The sequence below is a fragment of the Populus trichocarpa genome, chromosome 7 (genome assembly GCF_000002775.5).
Source record: "Populus trichocarpa isolate Nisqually-1 chromosome 7, P.trichocarpa_v4.1, whole genome shotgun sequence".
NCBI classification, from domain to species: Eukaryota; Viridiplantae; Streptophyta; class Magnoliopsida; order Malpighiales; family Salicaceae; genus Populus; species Populus trichocarpa.
Window position 1 is genome coordinate 994747 of NC_037291.2, and position 20304 is coordinate 1015050.

The 20304-nt window shown below is 32.7% G+C and overlaps 4 protein-coding genes across 4 annotated transcripts; all 4 read right to left on the minus strand.

Moving 5' to 3' along the window:
• Positions 1-1902: 1902 nt before the first annotated feature.
• Positions 1903-4578, minus strand: LOC7495540 (peptide methionine sulfoxide reductase A5). Its single transcript, XM_002310268.4, has 4 exons — positions 4180-4578; positions 3493-3605; positions 3259-3403; positions 1903-2562 (listed from the first exon to the last, which is right to left on the minus strand). Exons 1-4 carry the CDS (start codon positions 4480-4482, stop codon positions 2365-2367), a joined length of 759 nt encoding a protein of 252 aa, XP_002310304.2. The 5' UTR covers positions 4483-4578; the 3' UTR covers positions 1903-2364.
• Positions 4579-6187: 1609 nt separating this feature from the next.
• LOC18109327 (60S ribosomal protein L8-1) lies at positions 6188-9080 on the minus strand. Its single transcript, XM_006387542.3, has 3 exons — positions 8921-9080; positions 7306-7773; positions 6188-6695 (listed from the first exon to the last, which is right to left on the minus strand). The coding sequence occupies exons 2-3, from the start codon at positions 7743-7745 to the stop codon at positions 6353-6355; spliced, it is 783 nt and encodes a 260-aa protein (XP_006387604.1). The 5' UTR covers positions 7746-7773; positions 8921-9080; the 3' UTR covers positions 6188-6352.
• A 3565-nt stretch (positions 9081-12645) lies between these two features.
• Positions 12646-14608, minus strand: LOC18109328 (60S ribosomal protein L8-1). Its single transcript, XM_052454324.1, has 2 exons — positions 14091-14608; positions 12646-13151 (listed from the first exon to the last, which is right to left on the minus strand). Exons 1-2 carry the CDS (start codon positions 14528-14530, stop codon positions 12809-12811), a joined length of 783 nt encoding a protein of 260 aa, XP_052310284.1. The 5' UTR covers positions 14531-14608; the 3' UTR covers positions 12646-12808.
• Positions 14609-17607: 2999 nt separating this feature from the next.
• LOC7480177 (aminotransferase ALD1, chloroplastic) lies at positions 17608-19296 on the minus strand. Its single transcript, XM_002310266.3, has one exon. The coding sequence runs from the start codon at positions 19255-19257 to the stop codon at positions 17935-17937; it is 1323 nt and encodes a 440-aa protein (XP_002310302.2). The 5' UTR covers positions 19258-19296; the 3' UTR covers positions 17608-17934.
• Positions 19297-20304: the final 1008 nt, after the last annotated feature.

A 20304-nucleotide genomic window follows, 5' to 3' on the forward strand; every position in this document is an offset into this window, starting at 1 on the left:
TTTTTCAAAGTAAAGGAAACATCTCTTGATAAATGCTTTTAGAATCATTAGTTTTATTTTATATTGCACAAACAAAGATCAAAAGTATATTTGATTGAATCTCATTTATTAATGTTCATTTACATTCTGAGCAAATGACAAGTCGTATTCAATTGTCATGTTGTTATTAATAGCATCAATTCAAAAGTTTCTAGCATTTTCAATTAAAATTAATAATGTCATTTAATTTCGTCTTTGGATATCTTTCAATTACAAGAAGGAATTTTTTTTGACTGAAGTGACAATATCCTCCACTCTATTACCTATCATAAAATAGCTTGTAGAAACCCTTTAGGTATTGGCTAACTCTTTGTATTCTCAAGTTTGAGGGTGTTATTAAACTTTGATTAATTTAATAGGTCGATTTAAAATTGAATTTATTTAAAAATTAATTTAAATTGAGTTTTAAAAAATTAGATTAATTTATCTAATTCATGGCATGAATCTTGAATTAAATTATAAATTAAGCCGGGTTTAATAATTTTAATTTAAATATTGCATGTTGTGTTGAGAGATTTTTATGTACGAGGTAATGAGAGTAGATTTCTTATCTAAGTATAACTTCATTTTGATTTACAAAAACTAGTTGAAGATAACCTAACATATAACCAAAGAAACAGCTTAAGGAGATTTGTGGCTTAGGTCTTGCTTGCTCGAGTAAGACAAGTATACCTTCAAAAAGCAAAATATTAACAAATAAAATCCCAACATGATTGAGAACAGAACAGCTGTTATCTACAGCAGATTCATTCTTAGATGTTGTAGTTATCTTTCAAGGTTGCTCTCTGCCATTAATTGGTTTGACTTGAGTTCATGTAGAGAATCACCATGTTGGAAAGTGGGCAGGCTGACTATAGTTGTAGGACAAGCATGTTTGGTTTATGTACTTAAAGAGTACTGTTCTCGACAATCCTTAGGGCTTCCCACACCACGCAAGTATTCCAACCTAACTCAGCATCCCAACAAATTTCCAAGAAAACTATCATGAGTGTCTCCGAGAACTCGATCTATGATATGGTCTTAGCTTGGTTCTAGTTCTTCGCTTGTTTGGTAACATTTATGCAATGCTGGGTTCACATTTTGTTCATATTTTTTAAGCGTTTTTTGTCTCGCATTTTATTTCTTGCTGGGTTCCTTCCTTAGCCTCCATGTGAGGTGTATTGTAGCTGTACTCTTGACTTCGAGTCGGTTCTTTTATGGCATTTTTGAGCTTAACCTCCTAGACCAACCGACCATCAATAAATTTATTAGATACATTTCTGACTTCCATTATCTGAAAGAATGAATTGTGCTTCTTGTTGTTCCGGGAAGAAAAATGCTGGCTGTTTCGTTGTGATTTCTTGCATCAGTGCAGTAAAGGACACGATGAGATTGGACTTCTGCCTGTCCAGAGAACCTAAATAGGATAGACTGAGACCAGGAAATAGCAACTGATTGAGTGGGTGGCAGCAGATTTAATGGTTCGTAATGAATAGTAACTGAAATTATCCAAGGGACTCGTTTAGCGGGTCAAATCTGGCTCACAAGAGAAAAGAGGAGCTTAGAGCTTTTGGCAGTGGGATTTCCTCCCACACCAGGCACCAGCAGTTTAGTTGCTTTACAGTATGCAACATCAAAGTTGAGCAAAACAAAACTACTGAAAAAAAAGTAATGGAGAAACGAGTGTTCTTTAACGACTAGCTAGATGGGAGTCGGTTTCTTTATTACGGGGATAGGGGTTCAGAGACCAGAGGCCAAAGTTCACGGGGCTAGTACGATATGAATCTGCATGCTAAAAACATTTCCTCCCAAAGAGAAATATGAGTTCTACAACATTCAGCTCATTCTACTATCAGAAAGAATCTAATATGATGGCTCTCTCTATGAAATAAACAAACATGAACGCATCCATTGCTGGAAAAGAGGTAAACAGATCACAGCAAGATCTAAGACTCTGATGACATGATTTGACCAAATGCATATAGCAGTATTTCATATTCTGGCCAAATTCTCGACCTTTTTTTTTTTGTTTTGTTTCTCAACTATCCAAATGTGAAGAATAAATGTGAAACAGTATGACTTCAATCATAGGCAGCATATAAGATAATACCTATTGAACAACAGAATATGCCTAGAGCTATTTGGGAATGGAACATTGATATTGTTTTAGTGAATCAAGAACAGGCCATATGTAGAATTACCCTGTCTATTTGCCTGTGCCATCCACAGCTCTGGATTCTCTATGCCCTGGCATGAACCAACCCCGCAAAAAGAATGCAATAGTGCATTGAGTGCAGGAGCTTGCCAGCTGAAGCATACTAACTTGAAATCTACTCCAAAAGCCAGCTATACATCTCTCAGAACAGGCCAACCTTTTCTAAGAATGTCATTGATCTTTGCATTGATCTGCTTTTGAATGCGTGGAGGGCAGAGCTCTGCTGCATAGCCATTTAATTTTGCTGCCAAACTTGAATTCTCAAGGTCCGCTTCAGGCAAGTTTCCCATCAGCTGACGAATAAATGGATTCTGCTTGAGCTCAAATTTCTGCACATATCCAAACCTTTAAAGTTAATGGATCAACACACTAACTTGGATGGAATGTTTTTCAAAACAACATAAGAATTACAAAACAGAAGTTACAACTAAGAATCAAATATGAGTGTCTTTTCTTTCTGAATATATACTCTTGAATCTTGATTTTACACTGTCAGTTGAGGCTATAGAACATTTTCTCAGTATAGACCAGAAATAGGAGTTTTCTCAAGCTTGTGTCATATCTTCTGCCCCTGAAAACAGACATACTGAAGCCTTCTACTTCTGCATCTAAAGTCCCCAAAAGCATTACAAGTTCTTATGTAAGAGTTATAGGTACCCTGTTGAACTGCATGCTTAAGCACACCATACAAAGGTTATACACTAACCATTAGCAAATGCAAATTTTAGACTGTTGATTAATTGCATCCTTCTATTATGCAGCAGGCAGATATCCCTGCAGTGAGCAACAAATTCATGGCTACAATTGTGGCTCTAGCGCGACAACAACCATGACACAAACCAACACTATATTGTTTATTATGTGCTGCCACTGTCCAAAAATCTTATAGTAAGCTTCAAACTTTCTGCCACAAATCTTTCCAGCATTTTCTAGAACTTCAACTACTACTGTGTATATCTAAACTAACAAATGCTTCAAAACTGTCAGGGAAACCCACACATTTCACCATTAAAATAATACAAAACCTGATGTTCTGGCTCTGCAGGATAAAATGTTCCAAGCTGTTGAATTTGAGTAACCACAACACTGCTCCTCAACTTCAACTGCTCTCTTTCTTTGCTAACACCAGCCAATCTACGCTCTTCAGTTCCATTAGTGAAAATAACAGACCTGCACATTTATATTCACAACAATTAACCAGTAAAACAGTACTAATCACATTAAACAAGAAAATGCTAGTGATAGTCATGACCTTTTACCTATATTGATTACCCACATCAGGACCTTGCCCAAACACTTGCCTTGAATCATGACTAGCCCAAAATACCTCCAAGAGTTGACTGTAACTAATCACCTTCGGGTCATACTCTACCTATATAACACATTAACAAAAACCCACATCAAACAAATCGAGAAAACACAAAATTTCTTACGCAGACTTGTTCCATGCAAACCAAACTAATCACATTCGGACCTATTATGCTATCCAATCATAACAATGCGGTCCACAACACCAAACACCAACCAACTAAATGCTTTATTTTACACAGAATGACTCTATATAACAATTTTTCACTTCACATAAAATTAATCAAATTATAACAAAAAAACGTAGTTCCAAATGGCCCAATAAAGAGATTCGCGAAAAAAACATAGTCAAATTGCATTGTTCTACACAGACCGAGTCTAAAATCTATATAAGCATTTATCAAAAAATTGTACTACACAGAATTAAATCAAGTTCTAACAAAAACCCACGATTCTATTTGCCCAAATGATTACATTTCAACAAGAAATTCTCTCATTATCAATATATATATCAACACATAACAAAACTGCATTAGCCTACACGGGCTGAGTTAATAAAGCATTGTTTTCAAAAGAAATTGACTGACAAAAAAATAAATACAATCAAAAGCAGATTTCCAACGTTTTTTTAAAGAGACCTGTACGGACTCTGCATGATCACCTAAGCTTCTGTAAACGGGGTTCAATTTGGATCCGCCACAATAACCAACAGTGGTCCGTACAACACCATTCAAGCAACCAAACACGGCTTCAGATCTCCAAAAACAACCGAGGGCGAAAACTGCTGTTTTTAATGGGTAATCGGGTGGCGGGTTTCTAATGGCGGTGGAAACATGATCCGGTATTCGAATGGACAGCGATTTATAGGGTAGTGAAATTGTTAGTAATAGAAGGGTTAGGAGATGGAGAAGGGTGGCACTATTGCTCTCTGCGCAAGCCATTTTTGGCGGTTTGTCTCAGGTGGAATTGGAAAGATGGTGTTTTTCGGGTCGGTCAAGACGGGTTATACCTCCGAGTTCTTGAACTTCTGGTTTTGGATGCGTGCACCCTTGTTTTTTGTTAGCTGACCATGTGGGCTCGATTTAATGTTTGGGCTTATTATGGAGCCCATTACATAGTTAAAAAAACTAAGAAGTCTGGGGATTGACAATGCATAATGTATCCTCTCATACGCGTGTAGATGTAGTGTTTATATTGTTTTTTTTTTTATTTTATTCTTATTAGACCAAATTATAAGTTAATTTGTTAGAGAAGGGTGAGATTGAAAAACGAGAGATCAAAATAAAAAAAATAAAAAAAAACACGTGGAGAATGAATATTTTTGTAAAGCTTGGGCAAAATATTTATTGTAATCATAAATATTTTGACTGCAAAAATTAACACACTTAAAGAGAATAACATTAATCTTACACTGTAATCATATTTATTTATAATGAAGTAGAAAGTCAAGTTTATGTCAATAATTATCATTATTTCTATCTTATTTTTTTTTAGTAATTATATAAAACAATCATAAACAAATCTTGACATGGTGTCTTGTGTTCAGATAAAAATTTATAACTTGATAGCACATGTTATCAATTTGAGAAAAACAAATTAAAAATTACCAAGTTAATAAAAGGTTAGGTTGTTGTTCTAAGCTTGTTTGAGAACGTGGATACAGTTGTTTTTTATTCGGAAATGTATTAAAATAATATTTTTTTTATTTTTTTTTAATTATTTTTTATAGCGACACATCAAAATGATTTGAAAATATCAAAAAAAAATATTAATTTAAAGCAAATAAAAAAAATTTAAATTTTTTCAAAAATATTTTTGTAAAGCAAAAACAATCAAATAATGTGAAAAATTATAAAAAGAAGCACATTAAAGAGCGGGAATAATGATAAAAGTGGAGGTAGCATCATTCTATAGTTTAATCAGCACAAAGATTTCGAAAGGATTCCTTTACTGCTAAGAGGGGGAAAATAGCTTAGGCATGACTTTTTTTCCTATGTTGCAGGAGCAACAAGAAGCTACGATCCCATCCACAAACATATTTGGAGATTAATTACACGGTGACCCAGTTCTTACCGATTCAAGATTTTAGAAGGATTGTTGCCTGTTAAACGTCTAGGCGTTCCTTCGGTTACGGCCAAACTTTCTGCAGGATTTCAAGCCTTCAAGCAGAATATTGATGCTAGAATTCATCAACATGCCCATGTTTGCACAAGTCACTTAACAAAATCGTGCAAGTAAACAAATTTGGAAGAAAGGCATGAGAAAGCATATGCTCGAAAGGACCTTAAAACCAAAAAAGGAAGAAGAGGCCTTCTCTTTTTCTTGCCTTCGTTCAAAGAACTTCTCTACATCAGGTATGGCTGTGTTAGGGGTTGAAGACCATCATTACAGTGCTACAGTTACCATGCCACCTCCACCACCACCAACAGATTTCGTTACTATACAGTTTTCCCTCGCAAAGGAAACAATGTCACAGGACAATTGCCACCATCGAACATTTACCCCATCGAGATTGAACATGCACAGACCTCAAGAAAATATTGTAAACAACCTGGTTGAGTTGCAGAGTGAAACTCTAGCCATATATATGAGATAATACAGATTTGGAATGCATTCACGCAAGGCAGAGATAATTGAAAATCCAACTAGAGCACGAATTCAAAATATCTATTATCTTAAAACAGTCAAAAACAAAAGACGTCGGATACTTGAATATCCAAACAAAACTTTCATTAGAAACATCCCAGTAAGTGCTGAAATAATCTAACAGGCAGTGACAATAACCAAAAACAATGACGCCAATGAAAATCATTAAACCTTGTCAGCCTTGGCGGCAGAGGCAGCAGCCTGTCCTCTAAGACGACCAGTTCTCCTAGCAGCAATGAGACCAACCTTTTGACCAGGAGGAGCATCACGCCTGACTGTGCTAGCATGACCTATATGTTGATGGTTACCACCACCATGAGGATGCTCAACAGGATTCATAGCCACACCACGCACCTTAGGCCAGCAGTTCCTCTTCACTCTGAACTTGTGGTAAGCATTACCAGCCTTCAGCATGGGCTTCTCGGTCCTTCCTCCACCGGCAACCTGTCCAATCATTCCACGGCAGCCACTTGGAACGATCTTCTTGGAGCCAGATGGGAGCTTGATCCTGCAAGGAATAATCCCAACATATAATTAGCAAAACTATTTACATACAGAGATGCAAATATGCAAAACAATTCGACTACTGGCATGGTGGCATATATCTGTCACCGATCTTGTCAAATTAACAAGATAATCAAAATCATAAAAATCTACCAGCATGAAAACAAAAACATGTGCTTTGCAAGATTATAATCAAAATCATTAAAATCTACCAGCATGAATTATTTAACTCAGACCACTGCAGAGAAATGAAACATAGGCTATCAAGAAGCAATAAAGCTGAGCCAATTAATCAAAACACAACCATTCCACTCGAACCATACTTCTCAACCCAAGTTATAACTTTTACACAAACTGCTTCTCAATTCATTACAACAAAAATAACAAAAGCCCACTTCAGATCCAAAACATATTTATTATAAAACACTCCCAAGTACCCTTACACAAACAGCTTCTCAATTCATTACAACAAAAAAAACAAAAACCCACTTCAGATCCAAAGCATATTTATTATAAAACATTGTCAAACATCAAACCCAGCAATAAAATCACAATATGAAACAAACCCACGAAATAATTTAAAAAAACAACTAAAGTAAATGGTTGGGTAATACCTGGTGGTATCATTATCAGGATTGTGACTGATAACAATAGCATAATCCCCAGAAGCTCTAGCAAAAACACCACGGTCTCCAACATGATGTTCCACGTTACAAACAACAGCCCCTTCAGGAACAGATCTCAGAGGCAAGACATTCCCAACCATCAAGTTAGCCTTCTTTCCACAGTATACAAACTGTCCAGTATACATACCCTCAGCAGCGACAAAAAGCTCCTTCTGCTTCTTATACCTAAAGGGATGTCTGAAGGTAACTCGGGCTAATGGGGCACCACGACCCGGGTCATGAATGATTTCGGTGACAACACCTTTCAAGTAACCATTTCTTTCACCAAAGTCCAGAGACCTGAACCTTGCCGGACCCTTGCGATGGTGTGTGTGGGATTTGAAAACAGAGCCAGCTCCCTTACGCTGGGCACGAATTACACGACCCATTTGTGCTGGTTGTGTGTGAAGCGAGTAACTGAAAATAAGTGGCAAAGAGTGAATATGAGAAGAATATATAGGATTATTTAATGATCAATAAGTAAAGTAGTCTTTCACTACAAGTCATAAAATGATTTATATATTTATAATATAAGCTTGATACCTCTTCATACCCCATCATTGGAGACTAGTTTAGTTAAAAATAATTCATATTGCCAAATTAAATTCTTTAAGCTTAAGAAATAAATTCATTCTGGTTTTACAATGGAGATTAATTTTAATTAAGATAAAAGATTTAATTTTACAGAATTGAATTTCATCAAATGAGCATGCCAAATTAACGATACAAATTTAATTCCAAATGTGACAAACCCCCTTAATACCTACCTTAGCAATCATGTTTACAATAAAACTTCAGATTTTTACAAGAAAAGAAACCATGTAAACCCACAGATTATGTTTTTTCCTTGACATGCAACAGCCAACAGAAGCAGGAAAAAATTGTCAAAAAAGATGAAACAGAGTAGAGGATCAAGATTCCTGCTTGTTTAATTTAAAATCATATTAAATTTGTAAAATTCTTCACAAATTAGCTGGTTTACAAAGAATGAATCACATAAACATATTGATCAACAAAAAAAATAAGAATAAAGAAGACCATAAATTATCCCAAGTCAAGAATCCCCGCCAACAGTGGATATCAATTATAGTTACTAGGAGCGCCAACCCAACAGAACCATAAAAGTACCATAAAAATGACTAGGACTCCTTCTGGTCCCCATTCAAGTCTCAGTTTTTCTATCTTTTTTGCTCTTCTCTCTCTTCGACATACTGTATTATGTCGACCCAACCAGTTTTAACCATTCTTCGCAGAATCTTTTACCCAATCAGTTCATCCATTTTTTTCAAACAAAACATTAGCTTCGCCAAGAGATGTAAAAAAAGCTAAATTGGGATATTTCAAAATTTCAGCGTAGTTGTTTTATATCTGAAATTTGAATGGATGCAAACATATGCAAATGGAGTTTTGAGTTCAAACTACATTACAGTAGTTTTTACGTAGACAGTAATGGGGATCTAAAATCCTAAAATATCTGGTCTTGGGTTAGCTAGGCATGGTGAAGAGATCTATGGCACTAGAATAAGCACTGTGGGGTTAATTGACAGACAGCGCAGATGCTTACCTGAATGGTGGAGGCAAGAGCAAGTCGCCGAAGGGGAAAGAGCGGGATGGCAGCGACAAGAGCTAAGAAACCCTAAACTCTTAGTGTGTGTCTATATATAGAGAGAGAGAGAGCTGGGTATAAATATAATATTTGCAATGAATATTAATAAAAAGTGATAAAAGAATAAAAGATAAATACAGGAGGATTTAGATGCGTTTAGAAGTGTGTTATTAATTATTTTTTAAAATATTTTTTATTTAAAAATATATTAAAATAATATTTTTTATTTTTTAAATTAGCACATTAAAATAATATAAAATACCATTTAGAACCTAATTCAAAATTACAGCTTTTAAAACTTGAAAAAACTGATTTACATATATTTTAAAAATGTTTAACATGTTTTTTATAATAAAATTATTTTCTTAATCTATATTGTGGATCAATTTATGTATCAAATAAAATTAATATTTTAAAAATTATTTTAAAGACGCACTTTTTATATTGCTCATAAGCATTTAGAAAAATAGATTTATTTTTTAAAACTTGAAAAAATTGATTTACATATATTTTAAAAATGATTTACATATATTTTAAAAATGTTTTTTTAGATGAGATTTTTTCATCCTTTTATTTATTTTATATTATCAAGGCCTAGTCATTTCAAGTATAATTCTCTTTTTAAATGAAATGTTTATATCAATGGGATATTAAATATTTTAAATAAAGTTCTTGAGTTTATATCTTATCATTTCAAAGGGGTTGACAACAATGGGTAGTGTTGGGAGACTAGAATCTTTTATAGATGTAAATGGTAGTGCTATCTGTTCTCCAATTGATCCATGATAGCAAGAGATTTGTTTGCAGCATCTGTGATTCATAACCGTTCTTCAATCAAGTGTGTTTTTTTAAAAAAAAAAATATTTTGACATGTTAATATTAAAAATAAATTATAAAAAATATTATTTTAATATATTATAAATAAAAAAATATTTTAAAAATAATAGTTAACACAATTCTAAATATTATCTGATTTATGGTAGCAAAAAATGTCTGTGCATGTAACTTGAAATAAAAATCTTATTTTAGAAAACCTTGGTTTAAAAGTTTAGAGGTTTTTTTTTTTTTTTCATCACCAAAGCTATGAAGATTTTTTTTCCCGTCTTTTTTTTTCCTGTTAATTATATTATATTTTAAAAAACATAAAAAAAAAACATTGTGCATATATTGTGAAGTGAATATAAACTCATTGCACTATAAACCACACTATAAACATAGAGAATATGCATTGTGGACGTTATCTTTTTTGTGTTAAAAGTTATTTGGTCCATCTTTCCGCTAGACCCACCGATTTTGGGTTTGGCTGGACCGTCAGATATTTTTAATTTTATTTTTGTTTTTTTAGATTTTTTTAATGTTTTCTTATTGAATTTTTTTTCATATGGTAAAGAAAAAAATAAATTGATGAGATATTTTTTTATATTGTAAAAAAATTAAGTAATGATAATTATTTTTTATCTGAGGTTGGGTTAAATTGCTTTATTTTTAGTGTTGGGTATTGCTGCTCCAATGCCTCAATAGCATAGAACTTGTTGCCCAACAAAACCCAATGTCTAGCTGCCAGGAAGACCCAGTAGTGTTGTGTCTTGTTGCCTAGTAGGATCCGGTAAAGTTGGATTAACAGCACCTAATAGCATAGAATTATGCTGCCACAATCTAAAACACTATCTGATTAATGATATAGAGGAATTTGTTTGTGTACATGATTTGAAATAAAAATTTTATTTTAGAAAACCTTAGGTTTAAAAGTTTAGAGGTTTCTTCTTCTTCTTTTTCGTCACCAAAGCTATGAATTTTTATTGGTATTTTTTTTTTAATAACATGTGTTAAATAAGAATTCACGCACTAAATATATAATAATGAGAACATGCAAAATTCGAAGTGAAAAATGCATGCATACTTGGATACACGTCAACATGCCACGTGTCGATTTAGTGGCCACGTTAGCATATTTGAAAGAATTTAATAAAAGTACTCGAATATGAAAAAATCTAAAAGTTCAATCACGCAGCAAGAACATAAAAGTAGGATACTTAAATAGAAAAAATAACATACTAAATATTTAATAATTTAAAATAAATTGATATAAATTTGTTTAGTAAATATACTGAATAAATTTCAAAATAATGTTTTATAAAATACTTTTTAGAACGCAATAAAACCACAATTAAGGATTTGAGTTTGTAAATATTGTTAATTGTTTTTATCAATAATTTAGAAATACCCAATCTCACATCTAAAAAACAATAACGCTAATTTTATATTATAAATAACAAAATAAAAGGTCACAAGCAATTTTTTAACTAATTATATAAAGCAAAACAAAAATTTTGGCATTATATCTTATATTTAGATAAGAATTTGTAACCTGATGGCACAAACATTTTAAAAATACCAAGACTATTGTTTAATTAGTCTTTTACTCTAAAGAAATATAAACACTAATTATGAAAAAAAAATATAAACAAACACATTAAAAACAGTTAAATTGATCCTTAAAAAATATATAGAATGAGAATAGCAAAATATATAGTGGAAGCAACATCATTTTAGGAGTGTTGAGAATGTGATAAATGTTATGTTTTTTAAAGTGATTTTTTTTAGAAATATATTGAAATAATATATTTTATTATTTAAAATTTATTTTTTAACATCAAAAGGATTAAAAAAATACAAAAACAAACTAATTTTAAGTAAAAAAAATAAAAAATAGCAAAATAGTGATTCAACCGTTACACTGTTACATCATATGGTCCCTATATCTTCAGCCAGCACAAAGATTTCAAACGGATTTCCTTACAGGGAACTGTTTTTAAAATGTGTTTAATATCGTTATAAAAATTATTTTTAAAAATATATTTTTTATAAATTTTATTTTTAACAACATTATCAAAACAATTCTAAAAACATAAAAAAAATAAAAATTTTCAAAAATACAATTAAACCGCAAAAACAAACTCTCCCTTACTCTTTCAATGTGTTTAAGATTGTGATAAAAATTATTTTTCAAAATATTTTTTATATAAAAATACATCAAAATAATATTTTTTATTTTAAAAAATTTATTTTAACACTAAACAATCTAAAAATACAGGAAAAGAAATCAAAATAGATACAAGTTAATTTTTTTTTATTAAAGTTATAGTTGGACTGTGAAAACAACCTTTCTTAAATCCAAGCTTGGCTATGTTGGCTCTTATTCTACATCTCTGTTTATTCAACAACACTTTTAAAACTTTTATTTTTAAGATTCATTTTATTTTTTTGAATTGTTTTAACATATCAATGTTAAAAATACCTTTTTTAATAAAAAGAATTTTTTTTAATATTTTTTTAAAATATATTTATAAGTAAATAAAACAATTTAAAAAACAACATTCCAAATTCCCAAATAGACCCAACATCAGGTATGGCTGTGCTGAGGGTTGATAAGAGCAAGTGATTATTGTTTTTTTCTCAGATTCATTTATGCTGGGGGAACTAAAAGAGATAGAAAACCACCATCGCGGGGTTGGGGTTATAGTTACCGTGCGGCAACCACCACCCACGGATATCACCGTACAGTGTTCCCTAGATGACCAGACCTCAAGAAAAAATTCTAATCAGACTGGTTGAGTTGCAGAGTGAAACTCTAGCAATAATTACATACGATAAGATGCAAGGCAGAGAATTTAAAATCCAACTTGAGCATAAATTCAAAATATCTATATCTAAAAAAGTGGGAAACAAATGCCGTCTGAAACTTGAATATCCAAACAAAACTTTCTTTAGAAACATCCCAGGAAGTGCTGAAATAATCTAACAGGCAGTGACAATAACCAAAAACAATGACGCAAATGAAAATCATTAAACCTTGTCAGCCTTGGCGGCAGAGGCAGCAGCCTGTCCTCTAAGACGACCAGTTCTCCTAGCAGCAATGAGACCAACCTTTTGACCAGGAGGAGCATCACGCCTGACTGTGCTAGCATGACCGATATGTTGATGGTTACCACCACCATGAGGATGCTCAACAGGATTCATAGCCACACCACGCACCTTAGGCCAGCAGTTCCTCTTCACTCTGAACTTGTGGTAAGCATTACCAGCCTTCAGCATGGGCTTCTCGGTCCTTCCTCCACCGGCAACCTGTCCAATCATTCCACGGCAGCCACTTGGAACGATCTTCTTGGAGCCAGATGGGAGCTTGATCCTGCAAGGAATAATCCCAACATATAATTAGCAAAACCATCTTACATACAGAGATGCAAATATGCTAAAATATTCAACTACTGGCATGGTGGAATACATCTTTGTCACCAATCTTGTCAAATTAACAAGATAATCAAAATCATACAAATCTACAAGCTCGAAAACAAAAACATGTCCTTTGCAAACAAAGGATAGTCATCATGGCAGAATTATTTAACTCAGACCACTGCAGCGAAATGAAACATAGGCTACCAAGGAGTTCAAAACAGTGAAAAAACTTGACATAAAAGACATTACATGTGCATCATTCCATCGATAAAACAATTAAAAACCAGCAATCAGAATACATTATTTTCAAATCAATTAGATGCTGGATCTAAAAAACAAGTCATAAAATTGCAAGTGTTCATCTTTGTAAGTCTGCAAGTAAAATCATTAAGCTAAATTTAGAGGAAAAAGGTTCACCAGCGTCATGCAAAACCCATTACACTACACATAACCACATATTCAAATCCTTATACACTCTAATCACTACACAGCAATCCACGGACCAATAACAATACAAACATAACCTTTCAAGATGTAGAATACACTAGCAGTATAGCAAAAACAAAAAAAACAATGATACAGTTTCATTTCGAAACCAGACAGAAACTGCATGTTCATAGGAAAAAAAATCAATTCTATTGTCAACAAAATACCTGAGCTAATTAATCAAAACACTAAACCATTCCCACTTTAACCATCTTTCTCAACCCAAGTTATAACCTTTACACAAACAGCTTCTCAGTTCATTACAACAAAAAACACAAAAACCCAATTCAGATCCAAAACATATTTATTATCAAACATCGTCAAACTCAAACCCGGCAATAAAATCAGAAAATGAAACGAACCCACGAAATAATTTAAAAAAACAACTAAAGAGGTTGGGTAATACCTGGTGGTATCATTATCAGGATTGTGACTGATAACAATAGCATAATCCCCGGAAGCTCTAGCAAAAACACCACGGTCTCCAACATGATGTTCCACGTTACAAACAACAGCTCCTTCAGGAACAGATCTCAAAGGCAAGACATTCCCAACCATCAAGTTAGCCTTCTTTCCACAATACACAAACTGTCCAGTATACATACCCTCAGCAGCAACAAAAAGCTCCTTCTGCTTCTTATACCTAAAGGGGTGTCTGAAAGTAACCCGGGCTAATGGAGCACCTCGACCCGGGTCATGAATGATTTCGGTGACAACACCTTTCAAGTAACCATTTCTTTCACCAAAGTCCAGAGACCTGAACCTTGCCGGACCCTTTCGGTGGTGGGTGTGGGATTTGAAAACGGAGCCAGCTCCCTTACGCTGGGCACGAATTACACGACCCATTCGTGGTGGTTGTGTGTGAAGTGAGCGGCTGCCGAAGTGTTAGAGTTAGAGACTCAAGAAATAAGGAATAGGGTTTACCAGAGTATATATAGGAGGATGAGTTAAAGCTTAAAGGGTGGTTGTGTTAGGGTTTAGAAATTGTAGCCATGAATTTGGGTTTGTGGGTATGGAAGAAACGCCCATTTGAGTGGATTGGCCCATGATGAAAATAATTTCTTTTTTATTCATGTATTGAATGGAGTGATAAAATTAATTTCATTAATTTTTAACTAAAGAAAAATTATTTAGTATAACTATACACTCCTTTCCCACGTAATTTTTTTTTTAATAATGGGATCCATATTTAGGAGGGAGGGAAGAGCATGATATATCTAATAATTTCTCTATAAATATAAATAGAAAGGGATAGAGATAAATATAGAATTTGAAAATCTTGAAAAATGTATCATTGGATTTACATGTATTTTAAAACTATTTTATATATTTTACGAAATTTTTACCTATACTTTTCAATGCTCAATGATATTTATAGAAATATATTCATCTCGATGCTAGTAGGGGTGATCATTTTCAGTTCGATTTAATTTTTTTTTTAAATAACCAAATCGAATTTTTTAAAAAACAAAAACCAAAACCGGTTTAAACCGACCGGTTTTGGTTTTTTTAGAACAAAACCAGTTCAAACCGGTTTGACTCGGTTTTTCTGGTTTGGATCGGCTTGGCTCAGTTTTTTCGGTTTGGCTCGGGTTTTTTTCAATTTGGCTCGGTTTTTTTCAGTTTGGGTTCGGTTCGGTTTTTTTTGTTTCAGATTTATAAAACCGAAACCGAACCGGTCAGTTTTTTCAAAATTCTAATCAGTTTAATTGAGTTTTTTTAACAGTTCAATTTTTTCAGTTATTTTTTTTCCAGTTTTCTCGGTTTAATCGATTTTTCAGTTTTTTTACTCATCCCTAAATGCTAGTGTCAAGAAGATAAAGGAGGATCATGTCTTCTGGTGGAGCTATTTTTTTTAAATTACTTTTATTTTTTATTATATATAATTTTTTAAAAAAACTTATCAATTGAGTGCTTTTAATTTTGAAAGCTAACAAATATCTACCTTGCATTCTTGGATAGCTTATATTTCACAGAGAATATTAGAGATTTGATGTGCTATTTTTTTTTATATGTGAGTGTCTCTACAACGTGAAATTTAAAATTTTTATAATCAAATGCATCTATTATATTTCCTCATCAAATATATATTTTTTCATTAAATTGGCATGTGAGATCTAATATATACGATAAGTGTGCATGATTATTTTTTATTTTATTTATAATCGAGTTTTTGTATTTTTATTTTTTAATTTGAGAGTACGTGATTTTATTTTTTATTTGAGGATTTGTATTGTTAAAAATTTACCAATTGAATATTTATAATTATAAAAGTTAACATGTATATACTTTACTGTCTCTACATCCTCTGTAGGTTATACTTGATAAATTTTTTAAAAAATAAAACTATCATTAAATGTCCAGTTGACATTATTGTGGGAGCATAATTGAATTGGTGAGAAAATCAGAGTAAAAAAAGAGGAAAAACAATATGGTCATGATGAAGCTTGGTATGGAATTTTTTTAAAAATAAACTGACTCAGCCTTGGTTGTTTTTGTATTTTAAAAGTATTTTTTAAAAAATTAAAATTTCTTTTTTGTTTCAAATTAATATTTTTTTGTATTTTTAGATCATTTTGATGTGCTGATATTAAAAATAATTTTTAAAAAATAAAAAATTATTATTTTAATATATTTACAAGTGAAAAATACAATCACCTCCCAGAGACACGTGAATGATCTATATCCATGCGTGTAGAGGTGTAAAAACAAGAGAAAAAACATAGCTTTGTTGTGTAATAAATTCTTATTCTATAAAAATAATTAATTATGTTATTTTTTAAAAGTTTAGAGCCGGAGATTTGATTGGATTGCGAGAAAACGAGGAAATTAATTTAATTTGAGCCTTTTTCTTGGACAAGTTGCTTTTATTTTACTTAATTTTAATCTAAATAAATTATTATTTTGCCTTTTTATTTTGACCTGGTTGGATAAGGATAGGAAGTCTACACCTGTTACCTTTTAAAATTAGAAGCATTCAATTGATAAAGTTTTGAAAGTTCAAGCACTCGAGCAGGAAAAAAAAAAAGTATGCACATTCAAATAGAAGAAAATAAAAATACACGTGTTAGAAATAATCTGCAAGTTCATGCACATTGGACACACGTGTTAGAAATAATCTGCAAGCTCACACGCACTGACGATAGCAAAAATAGAAGTAAGAACATGTGAATATAAAAATAAAAAATAAAAAACTCCATACACTAAATATGAAATAATTAATCTTTATTTGAAAAGTCAAATTAAATCAATTACTTTATTATCGATCTTTTTATTAAGTGTTCAATTGACATTATTCTGTGGGCCACTGTAAACTAGGTAGGAAAATTAAAATTAATAATAAAAAAAGAAAAGAAAGGAAAAACCATGTGCTTTGAAATTGTATTTATAAGCAATTAAATCCAAATTGTTATTAATCCAATTTTTTTTTCTCTGGCCCGGTTGCCTTAAAGACAAAAATCAAGTTGTTGTTGGATTACTGTGTTGGTATAAAAACAAAGAAAATAAAAAAAAAATATTTAGTTAAAAAAATAAATAGAAATTATATTTACGGAGTTGACAGAACATATAATCAATGGTCTAAGGCCTTTACTTGATAAAAAAAAAAACCCATAAATAAATAAAAATTATTTTAAAAAATAAAAATTATCCTTACTTAACAAAAGATCTCATATGTAAAGATTGCTCACCACTTCATTTGTTAAATATACATAAAAAAATATTTCTTAAATATTTTAAAAAATCTATTTATAATTTTACCAAGATTCCTATGCATTTTTGTTCGAGATATTAACCAAACGTTAGGCCGAGAATTTTCACAATTCACTAAAATAAAATTAAAAAAGAAGAAGAAGAAGAAGAAGGAAGAAGAACAAGAAGACAGGAGTAGAGCCTCCTAACGAGAGGAAACTGATAGCGGAGTTTTCATTTCATCAAGAACAAGGCAGTTGTACTGCAAAGATACAAAATCACTGCAAATCCTCGAAAACAAAAGATGATTATTCAAGAACGCAACTACATTTGTATCTCTATCCACCTGCGAAGCCATGAAATGAGCTGCCTTATTCCCAGTTCTACAAACAAGGTGAAAAACAAGAACATTAATCAGCTGCCTGCATGATATAAAAGACTATAGATTCTCTATATCCCATGCAAATGGAGGATTTCCGAGCCAATAATATGGTAAACTGAAAAAAAAGTGCTTTGATATTTATAAATAGACGAGGCAGAAACCATCGAGTTTTTCCTTTCTACAAATAAAGGTTTTCCAGCCTCCTCGCGGCTTCCAGGATACTCTCTCTGTGTCCAAAAGCACAAACTCTCATGAACTCTTCACCTGCTGGACCAAAACCAGAACCTGGAACAGTTATTATATGAGTCCTCTCCAGAATCTCGGTAAATACATCCCAAGATTTTGAACCAGGAAAATGTACCCAGAGGTAAGGAGCATTTTTACCACCATATACTTTTAGACCAAGAGAAGCAAAAGTGTTGAGCAGTATTTTTGCGTTCTCCTTGTAGTAGTCAGTAATGGAACACACAGCTGCGAAACCCTCTGGGGAAAGACATGCCAGTCCACCAACCTGAGCTATGCTTGATGCTCCATTGAAGCAGGTGCATACAATGCGATTGAAGTCATTTATTACGGGAAAACCATTTGAGAAGGACAGTTCTTCAGGAACAACTGTCCAGCCAAGACGAATGCCTGTGAACCCTGCGAATTTAGAGAAAGATGAAACTTCAATCGCAACCTCTCTTGCCCCAGGAATTTCAAAGATCGACCGAGGAGAATCATCAGTGATATAGGCTGCGTAGGCAGAGTCAAAAATTATGATCGATCCATTCTCCTTAGCAAACTTCACAAGTTGCTCCAACTGCTGTCGCGTTGCTGCATGTCCGGTGGGATTATTCGGAGAGCAAAAGAAAATTATATCAGTTCGTGAAGTTTTAGCCAAGTCAGGAAAAAAGTTAGTCTGGGGCACACATTTCATGTACTCAATGTTCCCATACATCCGAGATTTATCTTCAAAATCACCAGCTTGACCAATTATGACACTTGAATCTACATAGGCTGGAAAGGATGGATCCTGCACGGCTATTGACACATTGGAACCGAGGAGCAGCTGAAGGCGAGTAATATCACACTGTGCGCCATCTGACACGAAAACTTCTGTTTCCTTTATCCGAACATCTTTGTAAAATGTTTCTGCAATAGCTTTCCTCAAGGCTTTGTTGCCCTGTTCAGCTCCATACCCTCTATAACCTTCTGCCGTTGAAAGTGAAAGTGCATAATTTGCCATGCTTGAAGCTATGATATCCGGTAGGGGCTCTGTGGTATCCCCAATTCCAAGGCTTATCAATTTTGCATCGGGATACTTCTCAATGTGTTGAACCTCACGCTTTGAGATCTCAGGAAACAGATAGCCACTACGTAACTTCTCCATGTTGACATTGCGGGGTACCTTTGTATTGCCAGCAATTCCCTCCTTTTGGGTTTTCAAACTGGCCTGGATAATCCTAGGCCGCATGAAATCTCTACATAACATAGAATTTCCAGTTGAAGAATTGTACATTTTGGATTTGGATTTTTTCCTCAGTACCAACTCTTTCAAAGTTTTCTCTCAGATGCGAAACAAGCAGTAGCATGAATACCACCCCTGCACATCGAGAAATATATAGACGCAAGCTGCTGTCATTCAGCACTCAAAAAAATGCGTCATAATCATGTCACCCTAGACCTCAATTATTTTCAAGGTGGCCAATACAGAAATTTCCACAACAGTTAGCTGGCAAGTGTGTTTTTTTTTTTTTTTTGTGGTTTTAAAAAAATAAATTTTAAAAAAATTCTGTTACATGTGGTAGTTAGATTTAAATATATATTTGATAAAAATTGTGGTTGAAGTTTATGTGTAGTAAAAAACATGTATAAAATATTTCGTGTAATATTTTTCAAAATGCTTTTTACTTGGAAATGCATCAAAATAATATTTTTTTTATTTTTAAAAAATTATTTTTGATATCAGCGCATCAAAATGATTTGAAAACACAAAAAATATATCAATTTGAAGCAAAGAAAAACATAAAAAAAAATTTAATTTTTTCAAAAGCACTTTTAAAACTCAAAAACAAACAGGGTTTTACGAAACTCAGTTAAAAAAACATGTAAAAACTGCTGCACAAAAACTCGTTTCAAACTTAATTTTTTAGTGGCCCCCGCAATATAAAACACAATTTGATTTGTTATCAAATACCTTGCCGTGTTTGTTTCACCGCAAACGCAAAAGCCGATGAAAAACAAACACAACCTTAATCCTTCGAAGCAAAAACATATGAAATCGTTCTGTTAATTCTTTTAAGGAATAATATAAGTCATAACTTAAGAATTTATCTAACAGCTCAACCTTACGGATTGAAATGATCCTTCAATATAATATCATAACCTTGTGACCAAGCGGTTATATCATGTCTATTATATTTGATAAGATTTAATATAGGATAATTTGAATATATATGCAAGTTTCAAACTCAAATATTTTCATTTAACTTTTAAATTAAGTTGTTTATTTGAGATGCTATCTAAGTCTATCTTAAATATTTAAGTTGAAATGATTCTATAACAA